Source organism: Gymnogyps californianus, chromosome 1, assembly GCF_018139145.2.
Source record: "Gymnogyps californianus isolate 813 chromosome 1, ASM1813914v2, whole genome shotgun sequence".
Classification (NCBI taxonomy): Eukaryota; Metazoa; Chordata; class Aves; order Accipitriformes; family Cathartidae; genus Gymnogyps; species Gymnogyps californianus.
The window spans coordinates 67,264,874-67,285,666 of record NC_059471.1 but is presented as its reverse complement, the minus strand read 5'-3'; the positions used below and the strand labels follow the sequence as shown (position 1 = coordinate 67,285,666).

The window sequence follows — 20,793 nt, the reverse complement described above, 5'->3', positions numbered from 1 at the left end:
TGTTTTCAGGGCTTTCTGGCATTTGTAACAGGCAGTGAGCTTACTTTTTTATGAAACAAAATGATGAATCCAGCAAAGTAATTCATCCTGTTATTCACTGCTTGTAAATGGGTACAACTATAGTAAGCTATAAACAACAGAGAAGACATCGGTGTGTGTACAAGAACAAGAACATAACTTCATGTCCAAGTTTGATCTGCTGTCAGTAGGCACAGGTTTTGATCATACAGGTTGTAGATGAGATCGTTGATTATGTACACAGCTGCATAACGTAAATTGCTATACAAGGAATTGCAGGTACAAAATTAATACGAAATTACTTGCATTCTCAAAATGCAAGTAATACTAAAAAAAAAAAGTACACATGATATTGCATTTAGCTAAAGCTTAATGAATCACAGTGTCCATATGTCTGGCACCAGAAGAATTCTGTGCAAGTGGCTTTTCAGAAAAATGTGAGCGTCTGCATGGCATCAGCTATCCACACAGTTCTCAGGGCAGAATTGGGATCTGCACTGTGTTTAATAGTGTTATCACAGGACAGTGCTGTAAGTCACTTGGAAAATATGGCTATGTCATTGGAGCCGGTGTTTTCGTCTCCCTCCCAGCTTACAAGTACTTATTTTGTAAGAGAAGGTAGTAGGTCACATGTAATATCCAGTGTTGTTGTGAAACTAAAATCACTGCCTCCTTCCCTTACTCAAATTAACGCTGTTCAGTAGCACGTGAAAACAGGTGCATTTTCCCCCGTTTGTATTGTAAACCCCTTTGATTTGAGCCTGCGTGTTGCTATGTGTTTGGATGGTGCACTGAGCACACTGCACTAATACAAAGAAGAAAATCTGTAGTCCCTCTGGACTTACCATGACTACTGCTTTTCTGTTATAACCTGGACATGCACTAAGTGCTACGTGACTGCATTTAATGGCAGGCTGGTGTCAAAGGGAGTTTTTGCTTGTGCATTCAAACCCAGATTTCCGTCACCTTTCACTGCTTCTTTTATTTCCATATATTAGCAGTTTATTACAAAGAGACTAAATTACAGAAAATTGTTCACTTCCAGAGATCCAAACACCATTTTCAGAGGAAACTCATTAACTTCCAAGTGCATTGATGAGACAATGAAACTGGCAGGGATGCATTATCTGCAAGTTACACTAAAGCCAATTATAGATGAGGTAAGAGCAGTTTAGACTGTTTATTTGATAAAATGTCACTGTAAAAGGCTTTCAGGGAGCAGATACTGTTTATTCCTTCCCATTTTAAGATGACTTTGTAGGAATAATGCTTAAGATGTTAAAATCCTGTGTGTTAGTTTAGCCACAGCTGAGTCACCCAATTCAGAAACAGATGGATTGTATTAAAGGGAAAGTTTCCATGTATTTAACTAAATTACTCTGTTTTATAAAAATCTAACATTTATTGTTTCTGAGAAATTAATAAAGTAATAACTTAGAGCTTCCCAGCAGCTTTATTCATCTAAGTAATACATTTCATCCAGTGGTTATAAAGGAATAAATTTATTCTTAGATAACTGTGTATGTGATGCATGTATTGTAACAATGGTTTATTATCTATCCAGTCCAGAATGGTGCGTGTGGGTATTTTAGTGCAGTAATTGGGCAATACTTTCAGACCACAGACTTCCTTTAAATGATTTGACAATTTCTTCAGCTGTTGTTTTAATGTTTCATCAGAAAATGTCAAGTTTTTAAAGAATATAGATCTACTTTCAGTTGACTGTTTTGGCAAAATAGGACTTTTCTTGAACAGCCTTGCTTGAGAGAGTCTAAAAAACAATTCTTCATTTCAGTTGAAGGGAAGAATAGAATAAATGAATACTACTTTTTGGAAAAAAATAAAGATCACATGTAATTTACCTTCGATGCTTTGTCAAAAGAAAAAAATATAATTTATAAAGTTGGCTGTTGCCTTTTACCTCAAAAAACCCTAACAGATTATGCTTTTTACAAAACTTACTCTACTTGAAGGTAAACTAATATATTAATTGTCCACTATATTTTTTTTCTAGATCTGCCAGGTCCATAAACCTTGTGAAATTGATCCTGTGAAATTAAAAGATGGTGAAAACCTGGAAAATAACAGGGTATGCATTAGATTTTGAATATATAATCTCTGTTTACACTATCAAGTTTAACCGAGGTCCTCAGACATTTGATGTTGCAAATAATTTTGTCATTCATTAGAATACACTGGAAGCTTTCTTAACACCACAAACTGTTATAATTATTTTACAGTGGCTTTACATTATGCTATACATACAATATCTGTAGAATGTTAATCACTTCTCCCCCTGCCCTGGAGGACAAGGATAACTTAGCCTGTGGCTCTACTGATGATGTAGAAAATGGTGCTGCGAAAAGGAACGATATGCCATACAGCCATATCACTTGATGTTTGTTCTTGATAGGAATAATATTTTTACTCTTGTACTTGAATATGTGCATTTACTGAAGAGAGTATCATTGAGCGTGAGATTGTTTTGCAAGTATATAATGTTGAAAGTGAGAATCTTTTAATGATGCCATTGTGAATAAAACCAGGAATAGTACCACTTTCCACAGCAGAAAAGATACTAATTTTGTCATAATCATTGCATGTTTCAGGAAAATCTGAGGCAATATGTTGATCGCATTTTTACTGTAATTACAAAATCTGGTGTAAGCTGCCCTACAGTGATGTGCGATATTTTCTTTTCACTAAGAGAATCAGCTGCCAAACGTTTTCAAGGTGGGTTTCTAGATATTGTTTTATTTTACATCACTGATAGCTTTTAAATGTAGGTGAAGTCGAGCAGTCTGCATGATCCATGATAGATTTAGTAATTGAACAGCAGCTTATCCAAAATGACATTTGGAGTGTGTATTAATGCTGTTTTTTCCTTGATTATTCATTCCACAAAGAACATGACTTTTAATGATTGTATGAGTTTTCCCTAAACATCTTTCAAGGGAAAACAGCATTTAAAAAGAATATTATGATGGTATGTATTTATGGTTTCAATATTTGCAAAGTATGCTCAGTTTTCAAATGTTCAGGTTTTTGTAATGGCTTGTTCTGCAGACTTCATGCAGCTGAATTATCTTCTGCTCATGCATCAGTCTGTAATAAAGGCCAATCTATAAATTATTGGAGTTATTGCAAGCTCATTGCCCTAGGAGGCCCATGTGCTGCAAAGGTTTTCTGGCTGTCAAGAGAGAATTCTTTCCGCTCCCTCCTAGTTGTTTTGGCTCTGTGAGAATGAGCAGGCAGTATAAAACCGGAATTGAGCAAAACAACCAACCTATGTTTTTTCATGAAGGGAAGCAGATTACAATAAGGAAGTTTTAGAGAGAGTAATTCAAGTTCAGCTTTTAAACAGTCACTTCATAGTAGGGAAGCTTAAGCAGAAAGCCATTGACTGTGCTGTCGTGCTCTTTATTTTAAGTAAAAATAAATAAATAAATAGTATTTTCTGTAACTACCAACTGGAATAGATACATTAGGAGTCTGTACAGCACTTGTGCTCAGGGCTATAACTAGATAACTGAGAGTTGGCCTCTGTGCTGAACATTTCATAAACTATGTAAATTATTCATACTTTAGTTGCATAGATGGAATAGCAGATGTTTGTATGAAATTCCCTGTGCGGTGGAAAAGTGAATGGTGTTCTCCCTGTAGCCTGTGTTGTGAACTCGCTTCTTTTTAAAAGGCTGTCATTGACATTTCCTTGGTTTATGCTAGCTGATCTCTGGCTCCAAATCCTCCATCATCAGTTAATCCTGTAACTTGCAAATATATACATTTCCAGCACATGCTTGAGTTAGCTTTCTGAAGGCATTCTGATAATTTCAGAACGTTTTTAAGGAAGGATTGTTGAAATGTTGAGTAGAGGGGTTTTTTTTTTTTGTTTTAATAGGTGACCTAGATGTAAGGTATACAGCTGTCAGCAGCTTTATTTTCCTGAGATTTTTTGCTCCTGCCATTCTTTCTCCAAACCTCTTTCAGCTTACACCACACCATCCAGTAAGTACTGTATCAATTTTTTTCTAGCTATGTTTATGGTTCTGTCACCATAGTCTTGTCTATCAAGATTCTTTCTTTAGTTCTTTTAATAGCCTTTAGGAGAAGTACCTTTGTTAGTTCAAAGATCTGCTATGTCTTGGATATGAAGCATATGTTGAATGACTGTATGTGAAGAACTTGGGAGGTATGGGAGGAGCAGTGAAATTTAAGGACAAACAAGGAAGATGGCCTAAGCTGCTGTGGAAAAGATGGTCGCTGCTTCATTTTTGCTGCATTACATTAATGATGGATTGATTGTCAGCAATGTTGGAAATGTTTTGGATGTTAAGCAACTTATCCAAGACTTTTAGTAGTTGTTCTTATTGGGAGTGGGGAGGACCTGGACAGTCTTCAAGATAGAAATCTCTATTTTTGTTTTGCAAGTGATTGCCTTTGGCTCTCTGAAGAGCAATAGGGTAGCTATGAAGCATGATGGCTTAAGAGTCAAAAGCCTTTAAAAAAAGCAACTTTTTTCCTGTAGTGTTTTGTTAGGTCTTCTCTAATTTTCTGCAAGTGAAATAAGAAAGAAGAAATGTAGTTTACCTTCCTCTATTTCACATTTTAATATAGCTAGTCCATATAATATTGTTCTCTTTCCTAGGATCCTCAGACTTCTCGAACTTTGACACTTATCTCTAAAACCATTCAAACACTAGGCAGCCTATCAAAGTCTAAATCTGTAAGTATGCCATTTTCATTTAAAGGCTTAATTTAAGACAGTGATTTTCTTTTTTTTTTTTTGTTTAATCTTTTATCACTCGTTGTAATTAAGCCTTTAAAATGCTTGAGTTGCACTAGGCTTATGCAAAACTGGTTATGTTTGCTTTGATTATAAGCCTCTCATGCTCACAGGAAAACTAAATCTGTCTTAATCTGAACTGGATTTCAGTAAAGCAAAATTGTGTGACCAACCTAGAAGTCTGTTCCAGGGCTTTTCATTCCTAGTGATCAGGAAAACCCGTGAAGTTCTCTACTTGCCTCCGGTACATGGTAGCAGCTCTACAAGGCTTTACAGATTGTTACAGCATTTTAAAGCTCAACTGAGAAGAATCGCCCAGTAAGGGGAAGGGCTATGCTTTTCTTTTCATACCAGTTCAATTTTCTGCCAGTCAGTGGTGAGATTAGATCTAGATGCCCATGCTCTGGATGTTTGATTGAAATAAAACTTGTGTACCTAAGGCACCACACTGCTATATCTGGTGATAATTTGGGGTCGCTGGTGGTCTAGTTAGGATTCACACAGGCAACTGTAGATGAATCTGTACCTCAATTACGAATCCTTCGAAACAATAGAATTCCTTCTCTCACACTTCTCGTCAGCTTCTTTTAGGACCAAGATTAAAAGCCAAAGCAGAAGTTTGAAGCTTTTGAAGAATGCATTATTAACTCTAGTAACCGAACATTTAAAATGCATTCTGCTACCTTTTTGAAATAAAAATTTGGTACTATTGAATGTGTGCTGTACATCATGAAAGTAGCACTTCGCTTATTTTACCTCTGGCCAGAAAGAACCCTCTTATCTGCGCTGGCTTGCCTCATGGTCTACTGCTGTTAACAATAATATTTTCTGTATAAACTGTATTATGATATGCATGGTTTTGGCTTTGTATTTCAGGCCAATTTCAAGGAATCCTACATGGCTAGTTTTTATGACTATTTTAATGAGCAGAAATACGCAGATGCAGTAAAAAATGTAAGTAATGTATGTGAATGTTCTGAAAATCCTGCTGTGTTGTTGAAGCTGATGCTTGGAATCCTAGAATGTAATACATACTGTTTGTAAACCAGGAAGTGTGTGCTGGAAAAAGCAGACTCCTGAGAACTGTAATATTCAAGAAACTTTTATCAAATTACGTGCATGTCAATAGTAGAATCTCTTTGGATCTACTTCTACTTAATAATTAGGTTGGATTAACAAGCTGCTGCTTAGAGCTTGACATGTGCATGCTTCATAGGATGCTGCAGATCTGTGATGAAAATTGCTTAGTCCAAAAGGAAGCGAAAGATACGTGTAACAAAGGAGAAGCACAAGAAGTGTTGGTCATCTGCAGTTTTTCTGCTTAAGAGCATTTGTGCTATTTTTAGTTTACAACCGAGGAAACCTCCCAAACTCCTCAAGCTTCTGCCATTACCTTCTGTTTAACTACTTTTACAATATTTTCTTGTAGCTCTGTGCTGTACAAAGACTAAAGATTTTAATTTGGGTAGTGTGGTCCTGTCATTTTTATCTCTGCTTTTTGTTCACCTTTTAGTTTCTAGATTTAATTTCATCTTCGGGAAGGAAAGATCACAAGAGCATAGAGCAACCGATACTTCTTAAAGAAGGGTAAGCATGCACGTGCAACAAACCCCTCTACTTGTGTGCTTGCTACCATTCTAAGGCAGCTATCTTTTTTTCCGCCACCCTTATTCCATCCATGCGTTCAGAGAAGAATGTAGAAAGATTCTTGTGTTGCTATTTCTACTCTCTGTGGCTGCTATAGTTGGTTTTAACATCTTTTCATTTGATTTAAACATCTTAATTTAAGTATGTTTTGAAATAAGCGGAGGAAAAAGAAGCCTGTAGAACTTAATTAGCACAGCTAAGGCAAAATAAACTTAAATCAGCATTGTGTTAAAATCAAGTTGATTCCCGCCCCCCCCCCCCCCCCCCCCCCCCCGAACTCCAGTGATAAAATGCCACTGTGAAGACAGATACTGAATATCTTAGTGAGGGCAAAGCCTGCAAATGGAATTTGCTTTTGCTGCCCTGTAAGATCCATATGCTACTCATTATCATGGCCATTTTGAGGAAAATTTGTGATGCACTTGGAACAGTTTCTAGTTTTTAGTACCTTTCCTTTTTTTGGAAGCATGTTCCATATGCCATATTAGTTTTAGATACTAATTGTTGACATTTTTTGTGTGACAAATCTGAGTTGTTAAGATCATCTAAGTGCACTGTGGAAACAACTTCTTTTAGCTAGGAGGAAGAAAGTAAAAAAATCCAAATTCTTCCTGTCAGCTCAGCAAGCTGAACTGCTGCTTGAAAGTAAGCTTTCATGGTAGCTCTAAGTCATACAAAAATTAGGTTTTCAGTGAAAACATGACGACCCCTTCCAGTTAACCTCTGCAGTTCACTGCACTTCTCTGATGAGCATCTGAACCTAGAAGCAAGTTTGTCTATTTTATTTCTGTACATTTATCATTCTTTTGTTTTTGAAAACAAATGTATAGTTTGTAACATTTTCCCTCTAACTCTAAAACGTTATTTTTTCTGCCTCTATCTTTCTTTCGCTCCTGTCTGATTTTTTTCTGTCTTTTCTTGCTCGGCCTGTGGCTGCTGTTTTAAGGACTCTTAAACTAACAGTAAAGAAAGTTGATGGTAATAGTTCATGCAGGTAAGATGGTAGGGGCAGTTGGTGCTTTGCTGTAGCTGCTGGCTGACAGCATGTCCTTCCTTCGCAGCAATAGACTTGTCTGACTTAACTTTGGGGAGGAAGTAGTCTCTTTAAGAATCCTGAAATGCCTGTGTAAACCCAGCAGAGAACATTTTGTTATCTATTTCTTGATGGTAACCAACTCTTTTTTTTTTTTTTTTCTTTTTCCCTCCTTCCTTAACACAAAAACCTGCTGTAAATAGCGAATAAAGGACTTTTATCTGTAGGCAGAGGTTCCAAGAAGCACTGAGATTTGCTTTAATATTCAGTGTATAGACCCCATTGAACTCACTGGAAGTGATTAAGAAGTGGCCATACATTTTCTAGGCACTTCTTAAGTAGCATTCACGTAAATTATTCTCAAGGTTCAGGAGTGGCCTTCAGCTGTCTGTTTTTCCTGACATTTTGCATTATTGCCATGTTATATCATGGAGAGTGGGTGGGAATTTTCACAGCCTTTTGATTTGATTCTTCTCCAGATTGATTGCCTGGTTAGTGGGGTTTCTGTTTGCCTTTGCAATGTTTTTGTTTGCTTTTGTTTTTTTAATCTATCTTTGCTTCTATTAAGAGTATCTAGATGGAAAGCTATAGTGTATGTACTTTTGAATGAATGTACAGTACCAAAGATTAGTCACTGGCACTTGGGTTTGCTGGCATTGATCATGCTATCACTGCTTAACAGCTGTATGCCTGGTTCTTTCCAAAAGGAAGAGAATTAAAAGGAGAACCAGTCCTGCCATTCTTGTACGTGAAAGGGGCATGCTGATGCTTCCAAGCAAGGCTAAGGCAGATCCAAACTCAGGTCTACCATAAGCATGAGAAGAAACAGTATCTCCAGCTACCCAGCATTGAAATGGGTTTCATCTTTAGACTTTTTTTTTCCCTTTGTGCTTCTGACTATTTGCTCCGACTTCTCACACATTCTATGAATGTTAGAAACAAAGAAATCCTTTAAATTGACCTTATAACTTCTGTGGCTTTGAATGCTTGTCACCTATCTGTGGGAAATAAAAGCACATTCTTCTCTTGGCTATGTCAGCTATGAAGAATTTAATTAGAAATGTGCTCTTAGCTCTGCAGTATGGAGTTTGCATTTTTCAAAGCGGGAGGCTCTGTAGGAGTTTGCAGTTTTAAGTCACCTTTTAAGTGTTGGCATGAGAAGGAAGAGAAACTAACTTGAAGAGCATATTGTCCAGCCCAAGGATATCTGCTCTTCCCTTGAAATTTGCCTTAACCTTGAAATGCGAAGACTACTGCTAGCGGGCCTGGTGATGACCTGAATCATATGGTTTTATTAAATATTTCTCAAGTAATCCAAGAATAAGGACTGAGACAGTAACTGTCTGACCATTTTAAGAATGAGAGGTGTGTAACTATAACTGGTTTAAAAAAAATCTGTTGCTGTATACAGTCCTTGTCAGCTTTTGCCCACACAACTTGGAATGGGCAGCAGGCACCAGCCCAGCTGGTTACAAAACAGTTGAAGTCTGAAGGAATTTGGATTTCTGTTTGAGCTTTAAACAGACCTGCGGTTGAGTTGCATGCGGTGTAGTTGTTTCTGACTGAAGATACCAGAAGTGAGAAACAGTATTAGCTGTTCTAAGCATTTTAGCTCTGCTATTGACAATCTTCAACTAAACGATTCGCTGTTCTCTCTGTGTGCTTTTTGTGTTGTATAGTGTCTTCCTACTTGATAAAAACTACTCTGTAGTAAGTAGTTTTTACTCACTCCATTATACAATTCTGTATTTGGCACAATAGTTAAAGTAATGTGTAGAGTAGCTGTTATCAACTCTCTACTGCATATGCGTACACATTTTTTTCCACCAAAAGTGATGCTGAGCAGTATGAAGTCACTAGGCTTTCCAAAGTCACCTTGAAGCTTTTGGATTGATTTAGTGGTTAGGAAGGTGGTGGATGCATCACAGTTTCTTGTAAGCTAATTCAGGTTTGAAATTAATTAAAACTGACAACTCACTAAATGAACGCCCCTCCTCTGCCAAAAAGGGGGGGGGATGGGGGTTCAGGTTTTCAGCTGTCAGATTGCGTTTTATGTTACTGAAAACATGTTTCCAGCTGCAGCATCAATGTGCGTTTGCAAATGGAGCTGTGGAACATGCTGATTTTGTTTCTAGAGCTTGAGAGTGACTGAAGCTTGTAAGGGTACAGTCCCTGTGCTCCAGAGGCCTTACACCTGCCTTTTTAATTATTAAACATACTCTAAACCTTTTGAGCTTTCTCACAGCTTTTAAAAAAAAAAATAAAAAAAGCTTGTCAAGTTAACAGGTCAAGCTTAGCAGAGCAATACTAACTGTATTCTGCCCTTTTTCTGCTGTAGTAGGAAACCATTTAGCTGGATTTGTAACTGAGGAAAGGGCACAAACTGCAGTTCAGCTAACTAACTAGAGCCCCTATGTAGACTACAAGTCAAGCTACATGTCTTGCCCCTTATCTAGATGTGGAAGAAGGACAGGCTTAACTAACAGATGCACTAAACCTATCCAAATGTGACTTCCCTTTCCTTGTCAAGACAAGGCCTCAATAATTAGAAAACACTGTGTGTCCTCTCCTAAAGCTTCGCAAGTCCCGTCATGTATATGTGTGTATATATGTATATATGTATAAATCTATATACATAAATACATATTTTATATGTATGCATATATTTTTATATGCATGTATATATAAAATCTGGTGTATTGTAACAACTGTTGTCCTGTTTACTAGGTTCATGATCAAGAGAGCACAAGGAAGAAAACGATTTGGTATGAAAAACTTCAAGAAGAGATGGTTTCGCCTGACAAACCATGAGTTTACCTATCAGAAAAGCAAAGGTAACAAAGGTTTGCCAGTCTTTTTTTGATACATTAAAGCAAAGATTAAACATAAGGATTGTGTAAGAACAGAAGACTGAGATCTAGGTCTGTAACTGTAGAAGGCACAGTGCAGGCAAGTCTGTCAGCCTGTATGTTCTTGCCCTTTTTTTAGTATGTCTGTACTGACTTAGAGAAGCTTCTTGGATAGCACAGTACCCTATAAAGTAGGAGAATATTTGATAATATTTGTCTACTATCAGTTATCAACATCATCTGTAGGTTTCACAGTTACCTAGTAGGTTGTCCAAGGAAACAAAACTCAGAATACAAATACCTTACGCTGGGATTTGGGTTTGTATTGAACATTCTCAGGAGCATCTCAGCTTGTTCTCCTAAATTCTGGAGCATTGGCACAACTGGCTGCAGTAGGCAGGGATTTGCCTGCAAACTTTGAACTTGCAAAAATGTGTTCACTTAACGTTGCCTAATATCAAGGATTTTGCTTTTTGCAAATTGTTCCTGTCTGTTCAGTAGTACACAACAAATACAACCTCCTTCCATCATCTAAATACATAGGGAGTGAGAAAGGTAAGGAAACATGTTCAGATCATGCCAGTCATCATTTCACACTCAGCTTGGAGATCTTATGTCACCACTATCAACCTAGTTCAGTTGAGCTGACAGGAATGACTTCTTTCATTGTCACCTTTTCAGGAAATATACTGTGTCCTGCTGCAGTAGTCAGTTTCTAAGAGGTTTGCTAGCATAACGCAGTGCAGCTGAAAACAGAAATGAACTTAAGATAATACTTAAGGACATGCTAGTAAATCCCTGCTGAGTGAAAGATTTTTTTTCTTGTGCAGTCAAAATGATCTTCAAAGGAACTGAATCAGCCCTTAGAATAAGGGCAGAGGGTAAAGTTGAGTTGTAAGTTGCTCAGTATCTCTGTGTGTGTGTTCTGCAGGTGATCACCCTCTGTGTAGCATTCCAATTGAAAACATTCTGGCAGTGGAAAGACTGGAGGAGGAATCCTTTAAAATGAAAAATGTAAGTAGGTCATCTTCATTAACGTACTTGTTAGGCTGGTCTGGATCCACCAGCCTAATCGCCTTTTTCCCTTTTGTAACCTGGATTGGGTTTCTATTGAAAGATGTACAACCACAGCTGCTTGTTCTGTATATAGTAGCAGGAGTTTCCAAAAGTACAGCCCATTCAGATTCTTAACAGCGCAGTCAGCAGTCTTTGGATTTCGTGATCTGCAGTACACTCAGTACTGACCACTGCTGATCAGCTGTCTGGGCTCCGTAACGTCAGACACAGGTAAGATGATCGAGTCCCTGCCCTTTCTGTCAGACCTCTCTGTTGGAAAGGAACTGGCTGCTTATAATTGTGAAGGATCACATCTTCTTTCTTAGCTATCAGGGTTTCTTTATTGGCTAATGAAAGTGCATATATATTTGGGTTACGTCATGTGCCAAAACAACATCTGTGCTGTGCTAGTATGGTTTAGCATTTTGATTGCCACATTAGGGAATAAAATACAGCTGTATTTCTCATGCATGGACCACTGCTGCCAACTTCAGTATGCAAGACATACCATCCGTTGTGTAAGAACAGTTCTTAGACATGATCAGTTTAGGTGATATTGGGAGCCTTTTTCATGCTCTTCTGCCTGTAAAGCTGAGTACAGTCCTTAAAAAGTTTTATTTTAAAATAAACAAAAAACAGCTCCATGTTTTGCAGTTCTAAACATGCATCTACTACAGACTTCTTCATACACAAAATGGTTGTGACTTTTAGCTTTTCTGCCTTTAAGTCTTTCCTGCCATCTACACTGCTTGTGGACACCATGCAGGGCAGTGCTCAGACCTGCCCTAGATATTAGGTTCCTCAAACAGCACTTTGTTATAGTGAAATACAATGCTTGACTCCTCAGTATTTTCCCTGTTTCTGGTATTATTTTGGTAGCATATCTTTCTGTTAAAAGATGGAATAAGTTTCAGTTCACTTGCTTCTAGAGCACATCTTCATTGTACTGTAGCTGGCTCTGGTGTTTATAACTCATGTTAATTACATAGGCAAAAGCAAACAAGCTGCAAAATAATTCTCAAGCTATCAGAAGGCAGCTGTAACATGTGATGAACTGTTGCCAAGTGTACTCTGCAAAATAACTTGATTGAACTAAAAGTAGCCACACAGTTGAGATAAAACTTACTGTGTGTGGACAGGAGCTGAGCTATAATTCTGATCAACTCTTCAGTGACAGCAGTCTTTAACTTATGCTGAGTCTGCTGGGCTAGAATGCATCCAAAATATCCCTTTATTGTGAAGATTTATTATAGGAAAAATATCCCTTTATTGTTAACATCAGAAACTCTGTGCTATTTTGGTTGCTTAAATTCAGTATTACCTAGGAAATGAAGGTGACTACATCCATTCTGGAAAGTAATGTTCAGAGTCTTTCCATAAGCAATAGAAATACCATTATCACCTTCCCATGCTAATATATTCCCATTTATCTTGCCATACATAAATAGAATACTGCAGCAAGAACAGAATTCTCAAAACACCACAGCAGATGTATTTGCGATGGATATTCCATCATGGGTGCTAAGTGTGATTAAAGATCCTCATTTTCTATAAATATTCTCTATGTATCTGTGCTCTGAATTGCACCAAGTGTGTCTTCCTCACTCCTGATAAATCTGCCTGTCTGGCAGTAAGGCTGGTAGCCTTCTCTTCCTTAAGCACAGTTTGGTGGGTGTGGGGGTGGCTTTAAGTACTGTTCAGGTCTTTTGTGTTGTTTGAGAAGCAGCTGGTGGTTTTGGTAGTGTAAAGGTCTTGCAACCACTTGAAATTCTTGGCTTAGTTGTGGGCTTCTCGGTAACAGTTGCCATATGTTAGTTCACTTAGGTTGGTGTATCCCCTTACACAAAGCCATACTCCTTAAATCTGTTCCTTTGTTGTAATGCAGAAGGCTCCATTTACCCCAGCAGGACATTAGAATTCTTTTCCCTGTAGTTTTGTGTTAACAGAGGGTTGAGCTGCATGCTCCTGTCTTCCTCGGTCCTTCCTTCCCTATTCCCGAGACTCAAATTGCCAGTTATGTCCTGAAAAGTTTTATTAAAAGGACTCTCTCTTTGGTGTGTATTTTGGCAGTGCTGGACTGATCACACTAGCAGCTTCTATACTGCTGTTGTGTGTTGTGCCATTCTAATTATTGCCTGACATCTATAAGGATACTAAATCCAGGGAAATGACTGTTGGACCCTTCCCTTTCCTGTTAGAAGAGACATTGTAATTAAAAAACCTGTTCGTTCACAAATTAGCAAGTATATTTGCAAGCTGCTTCGAAGGATTTGCACCTAAAAGTGTCACAAGCGAAGAAGAGATTGCACCTGGTGCCAGTCTGCAACATTCTCCTGACCAGCTAGGTGCAGAATTCAGGCCAGTGTTTCAGGTGTTTGTAATAGACAAAAGTGAATTTCAATTTTGGTAGGGTTTTGGGGTTTTTTTTGGTGTGGTGGGGGTTTTTTTGTTGTTTTAGGGGGGTTTTGCTGTGGTTTTGGGTTTGGTTTTTTTTTTTTTCTTTGTGCCTCTGTTTTTCTTTTTAAAGTAGCACAGAGAAACCAGCTGTTTGGAAAATAATACTCCACATGATATGGGCAGTGTAATGTCTAAAGATTTGAATAATCAAATGAAGAAGTAGAGGGGGGAAGTATAACTTAGGAATACCTGAGAGAGAGAGGAAAACCCATTAAAATTAAGTATTTGCAGAAGCTAGAGGAAATGAAGATGTTTGACATTTGCCTTTCCGAAATTTGCAGTTAAGATCACTAACTTGAGCTTAGTTATCTTCAGTGCATGATCAGTATAATCAAGCAATAAGGCTGTGCATCAGAAACTTGCTTCTTCAAAAGGAGGAAAATAAATGCGATTGTGCCATTTCAGGTTGCAAGCTGTTTTGAACAGGCAGGAGAGCTCTAGTTTAGATTTTCAGTGCCCAAGCCATAATGCAGAATTAATGTGTAATTATTTGAAGCACCCAATGGAGAATAAAGAGCAACTGTATTGCTGTGATTTGCTAATAGCAGCTATAGTTGGGTGCAAAAGTGTGGAAGTTATTAAAAGGAAAGAATCATGCTGAAATAGGTGTTAAAAAGACTAGAGATAGGGCAGTATTAAAGCAAAGCTGTGGCTAAGGCTGGATCCAAACCCTCATTTTTCTCTTTTCTGACCCTTGCTGACTAGCATTTCCTTTCAGCCCTGCATTGGGTCCCTCTGTCAGCCTTCCAAAACTTGGAGCTGCAGCATTTCTAAAATTGCATCCCTGAGGCTGACAACAAATCTTGTTGAGACCCAACCAGCAAGTTGATATTAGCTGTTTGTAAATCATCTCCTACAGGAACAGTATCTTACTCCTTGTAACAGGTGAAAGGTCTTGTTGTTTTAAGGGCACATTTGCTGCTTGGTTTTGTGTTGAAATGTATTTATTGGTGCATTCTTTTAGTATGGTGTGTTTTTTCTTTAATAAATCATCAGTCGGAGCCCAGTCTTAGGTTCACCGACTCATTCTGGTGGTTTATTCTGTGGCTTATTTCCTTATTTGCAGATGTTCCAGGTGATCCAGCCTGAAAGAAGAGTCCTGTATATCCAAGCAAATAATTGTGTGGAGGCCAAGGACTGGATTGATATCCTCACCAAAGTTAGCCAATGCAACAAGAAGCGCCTCACGGTCTACCATCCCTCTGCCTATCTTAATGGCCACTGGCTTTGCTGTAAAGCTACTGCAGATAACACTCCTGGCTGCACACCCTGCACAGGGTAAGGATTGGTAACATGCCATTGGTCTAGGTATTGCCAGGGGTACGTGCATCTCTGCAGCATGACTTGCAGGTACGCAGTTACCAAGAAGATCTGCCAGGTGCGCAGGCGTCGTGATGTTTTCAAAGGCCATCTTTATTGTTATTTCTGATACTGTCAGTATCTGCATATCTTGGTCAAAATGTTGACATTTTTAGAGTTCAAGACATTGATAGGAGTTGACTGTGGGATAAGATACTTTGGTTCTGATCATCTGTCATTAGTAAAAATGTCGGAAATCCCTTCAACATCCTGTTTGTAAATTCCTGAAACAGACAATCATCTGCTTCTAGATTTAATTCTAAACTGATCTTTTTCTAAGGGGACCACTCATGCTCTCTGTTAAATGAAGAGGTACTGTCTGGTTCGTAGGACACAATTGTCGTCTAAAATGAGAGAAGCAACAAGTCTGTAGTGGTAGTTAGTCTCAGAATGTAAGACCTGGACGGTTGGGAGTTCAGTGCTTTGGCTCCTCCATCTGGTTATAGCAGACTAATTCCCCAAAATGTCTGGATGCTGATACAGTCCTCTCTTTCAAGTCAGAGTGAAAGCATGCTGGATAAATCTAGGCATAAAGAAGTTTAAACTTGTCTACCTTTTTCTTTTGGGAAAAATAGGAAGTTTTGAGCTCTATTACACACAATCTGTTGGCTTTCATGAGTACTCACTTTTACTTTCATCCTTGTAAAGTGCTTTTTGTGCCATAACATACTGTTTAGCATATAACTTCTACCTCTCTTCCTGATGCCTTACAGAGGCCTTCCAGCAAATATACAACTGGATATAGATGGAGATAGAGAAACTGAGCGCATCTACTCTCTTTTCAACTTGTATATGCCAAAATTGGAGAAAATGCAAGGTGAGGATGGAAGATCGTTGCATCTCCAATACACTTAGCAAGGCAAAAATACCTGTGAAAAATTGTATGTTCTAGCTAGACCAGCCTTGTGAATCACATCCTAGAACACAGTGGCCATTATTTAACTTGTTTCCCCTTCTGCTGTCTTGAGGCAGTTGTGTGAATTATTTTTGGTGCAGTGTGTAGTCTCATAGTCTGTACAAAGTTCTTTGCATAATAAACAGTTGTTTGAACTACAGTCTTAACCACAGCATCCTAAAATAGCGTAAGCACAGAGCATTGCTTGGATGCTCTGAATTGACAAATCAGAGTGTGCACTAAACCAGAAGTTTACTGATCCTGAAAAGAAGCACCAGCAAAGTTGAGGTTTCAGTGGAACATGGTTTTGTGTTACCAGAAGTCATGTGCTCGTTCCCTGATTCAGATCCCAAGAACAGGCTGGATACAAATGGTTTCCTCAGGAAGGCTCTTTTGGAATTATCAGCGAAAGATGACCTGTGGATGTCTATGAAACATTGAAAAGTGAAGTTTGGGCTGGGAAACCCTTAGCAGTTGAGGGGAGCAGAGATTTGACATGAAGGATAAAAGAAAGAAGAGACAGCAGAGGAAGTTAGTACTGGTAGGCATGCCAAGAAAAGTATCCGGTGTACACGGTGCCAGACTTGAAATCCCAATTTAGCACAGGGAGTGGCAGGGAAGCCTTCACTGTGGCACTGATCTTTAAATAGGACTTTATTTTATAATATGAGATAAGCCAGTGGTGTCAAACACACAGATTGGAAAGCACTTTAATCCATTCCTGGCCGCCATGCCATTGCAAACTTAAGATTCCCACCACTTCCGAGCTGTCTGAACCAATGCCCAGCTTTCTCCTGTTCCGAATCCTCACTGCCAGAGCCAGCATCGAGTTTCAGTGTCGGGGAAAAGGACGCAGGTCTGGCACAGACAGTGCAGCAAGAGGAAGGTAACTCAAAAGCTGAGACTGAGACAGCAGTAAAGCTAGAAAGCTAGGAAAAAATAGAGACAAACTAAAATATTCTCTCTCCCCTTCTAATACACTCAGCTACAATGCAGAAGTAAATCACATGATGAATGTGTTGCAAATGTTCATGTGTAATCAGTGTCCTGATCTCTTAGCCAGGAAGGCTCCCTGGTAGGATAAGAAGGTAGTATGACTTGCCCTTTCTTAGGACTTGTCTTCAAGCAGGCAGCCAGGCAGTAGTCATGACATATTCTGCTTATGCTTGTCGTATGAATCTTTTGGGGGTAATGAGGTAAAACATCGTCCGTGACTACTTCAACCTGTAATTGTTTTGCATTCAGTTTGTTGTGCAGTGCCGTACTTGCTGCTTAGGGATGGAACCTGTCCTTCTGACAAGTGAATACTTGACTTCGTGCAGGCCAACCCTGCAGCATATTGGCGGAGTTAGGCCTGTGTCAGAGTTCCCAAAGTGTGTGCATCGGGTACTGCTAGTGGTAATTGAGATGAAAGCATTGCCTGTGCAGCAAAGGACAGCTTCGCACCAAGCCAGGAGCAGCTGCCAGGCTTGCTGCCCTTTCCTTATGAGACAAGGAGGAGGGAACAGGCATGGGCCAGCCCCTGTGCCTACCAACAGCCCAGCAAAAGGACAGGGAGCTGCTCCTTCTGCTGTTGCTGTTGATGTCAGCCACAGTTCTGTGGTGGTCATATGGAAGCAAACCAAGGAACTGCATGAACCCCGGACTGAGTACTTTTAGTCTGCATATCTTGCTTTTTTTTCCCCTGCCTATCTGATACCTATTCCTGTACTTTATTTTTTTCCCCAGAGGCCTGTGGCAGCAAATCTGTGTATGATGGACCTGAAGAGGAAGAATATTCTACATTCATCATTGATGACCCTAAGGAGACGTATAAAACACTAAAGCTGATTATTGAAGGTGTTGGAACTTTAGAGCAGGAGCATGCTCAATATAAGAGGGATAAATTTAAGAAGACAAAATATGGAAGCCAGTAAGTGTAATGGGTTGTCCAAAGAGGGGAGCAGTCCTGGGAAATGGTGTTTCCCTTGCTTGTGTTCTGGCCTTCACCATGTTCATGTTCAAAAAAGATACTGCAAATACATACAAAGTAAGATTGTGACTTAGGGTTTGTATCACAATATTTCAAAGGACAGTAAGGAATTTTTAAATGCTTATTTTTTTAATGCAGTTTCATTCATAAAAATAAGTGTGGAGATTTGGGTTTTTTGGTTGTTTGGTTGGTGTTTTTTGGTTTTTTTGGTTTTTTGTTTTTTTTTTTTTTAAATTTTGAGCCTGTACTTGTGGAATGAGCAGTAAATACCAGAAGATACATGTATTTACCAGCTTCTTTTAGAGTGTTGGTTTAAAAAATGGGAAGAGTGGCTGATACGGCCACATGACTGTATTTTGTGTACGTGTAAATAAAGGAGCATTCTGCGCATGGCTGACAAAAAAGAGGATCAGTTCAACCAGTCAGTTCTTCCAGTTCAAGTAAAGATGTGGTATTATCATTACAATTACAACTTTGAAAATCAAACTTAGGGAGAAGGTTTTGTCTGTTCACTTTCCGTTCCGACATCTTGATGTCCTGACAGAAAATTCTATGTATAGTACTTTTTCCTTTTTTTTCCCTTTTCTTTTAGAGAACATCCCATTGGTGACAAGAGCTTCCAGACGTACATCAGGCAGCAGTCAGAGATCTCAGCACATTCCATATGAAGTGCAAAGAAAATCACAGGACAGTGCTGAAGGGTCGACCAGTGAAGCTAAATAGCAAAACAAAAGGGAAGCCACACATGTAGCAAAATGTATGGATAAGTGTCAAACTTACAAACTTTGAGACTTGCTAAAAATATTCTCTTTTCAAGAAACTGTTATAATAGTTGCTATGCACTTTATTCATCTGATTATTGACAGATGATAAAACTCTGCCTTCTAGGCAGTTGTTGTCATGTGTATTTTTAAATTTGCTTTGGTTTCTTGGAATCTAGTGATCAGTTCAATGATCGAGGTGTGTGGACTTCATCTTGACAACTCCCATGCAATTCCTTATGTTTCGGAAACCAAGCATGCTGCTAATATGCAGCATTTTCTAGAATGGTTGTTTGTTACTGTTTTTTGTTCCTGATTAATGTATATTATGCCACACCCCTGCGTGCTCTCTTAGGAAAAGCTTAGTAACACTTTACTTTTAATGCCTGCATTTAGAAAGAAGCAGAGAAAAAACCCTCTGGTGTAATCTCTTGCATTGTAGCTTGTATTCTGAGCAGGCCTTTTGTTTTTACAGCAGCGTAATTTTTGCTAAATGTGCACAGTTTGTAATAGAAATTCAGATCTGAATGGTACTCTTGATATTTTTGAGATACAAAGTCATTTCTCCAGACACATTCAGCAGACTTTGGTTTTGAAGATGCAATCGCAGCGGTATAATAAAACTGACTCTCATGACTAAGAAAGAAATGAACTTGTCAAAGCTACATGTCTCTCTTATGCAGTCCAGTGAATGGTAATCTTTGAAAGTCTGCCAGCCGAAAGGCAAGGTAAGCTGATTTTGATGACCTTTTACCACCACAGCAAGAAGGACGAATAGAATTCAAGTCTGGCAGCTGAGACACACTGACTCCCAGGCACAAAAGCCGTCAAGATGGGTTTTCTCTGAAAGGATGTTTAAGCACTGGAGTCCATGCTATCCTAGTACCACTTGCTTTTCTGGAAAATAGATTTCTACTTTTCAAAAAATGTTTTTAAATACTTTTTTTAAAGAGACTTGTTAAAGGATATTTAGTATATTAACACGCGTAATGGTAACTTGTTAATATTCTGAGTGTAGTGAAAATGGAATGAGCTGTGTATCTCACTAATACCAACAAAAGTCATTAAGGAGGGGAATAAAGATCTGCTAAATATAAGATAAATATTTATGTATGCTGTTTAGTTGTACACCGTAACTTTCCTCTGTATAAGGGTCTGATTTACAAACATCTAGCTTTGATGGCACGGAAGCCTGCATGATGGACTTAAGCTTCTGTGGGGTAGAAGCTAGTGTTGGTTTTAAGCTGAATTGGAACAGAAAGCATTGAACTATCAGTTTAATGTGAAGATATCTGTATCTTTGCTTAAAGTGTTACAGAGTAATTCTTAACTGTGTCCTCGTTGCATCTGACATGATTTAAGATGGCTGAAGTACTTTGAATGCCTCTGGTTGCTAGTGATGCTCTTAGGAATGAGGTTTTCTTTTTGTTTGAGTATATAGTAGACCACCTCCTGGTAGATGATAAATGATCTTTTATTCATCTTCACCCAGCAGACTGGGAAAAGGGAAGTAATGAAGCATTGCAGAGATGCATTTTGGACTCCAAGCTTTTAGCTGCCGTGAACTGCAATTTTTAACATGTATTTGTAACTTAATATTGTTTATAAAATACTAATGACCTGTAATGTGTGTTCTACTTGCCAATTAAAAGAAATGTTTTATTTCTGAAAACTGTGTGCACATTTGGAGTCTGTTTAGCTTCACAGTGGCCGCCGGGGTGCCTGTTGGCACAGCATCCGCTGCTCAGAGTTGGACTATGGATGGAGATCCTTGTGAGTGTAAACCAATCTCTTTTGGGGCTGCCGAGCCCCATCCTTGCTCTTCCTCCCATCCCCATCCCTTTTCTTGGGTCAGCATTGGACCCGTGGGACTCTGCAGTGAACCAGATTGGGCACCTGAGCCAGCCATGAACTGCTCTAGCAAAGAAAGCAGTCGTCGCTCAGCGAGATCAGCATCTTG

General features: G+C 38.8%; 1 protein-coding gene across 2 annotated transcripts in view; it reads left to right on the top strand.

Moving 5' to 3' along the window:
- Window positions 1-20,499, top strand: part of RASA3 (RAS p21 protein activator 3) — a 134,989-nt gene extending 114,490 nt beyond the window's left edge. The window contains exons 12-24 of one of the 2 annotated variants that reach the window (XM_050908376.1): window positions 1,064-1,178; window positions 2,033-2,107; window positions 2,628-2,751; window positions 3,920-4,026; window positions 4,667-4,744; window positions 5,681-5,758; window positions 6,318-6,391; window positions 10,212-10,318; window positions 11,265-11,347; window positions 14,913-15,124; window positions 15,919-16,022; window positions 17,829-18,012; window positions 18,665-20,499. In XM_050908376.1, the coding sequence (XP_050764333.1) occupies window positions 1,064-1,178; window positions 2,033-2,107; window positions 2,628-2,751; window positions 3,920-4,026; window positions 4,667-4,744; window positions 5,681-5,758; window positions 6,318-6,391; window positions 10,212-10,318; window positions 11,265-11,347; window positions 14,913-15,124; window positions 15,919-16,022; window positions 17,829-18,012; window positions 18,665-18,740 (1,417 nt within the window). In that variant the 3' untranslated portion in view covers window positions 18,741-20,499. Of the gene's footprint in view, window positions 1-1,063; window positions 1,179-2,032; window positions 2,108-2,627; window positions 2,752-3,919; window positions 4,027-4,666; window positions 4,745-5,680; window positions 5,759-6,317; window positions 6,392-10,211; window positions 10,319-11,264; window positions 11,348-14,912; window positions 15,125-15,918; window positions 16,023-17,828; window positions 18,013-18,664 lie in introns of those variants that run through there. The other variant, XM_050908385.1, reaches the window with a different exon arrangement.
- The last annotated feature ends 294 nt before the right edge of the window (window positions 20,500-20,793 follow it).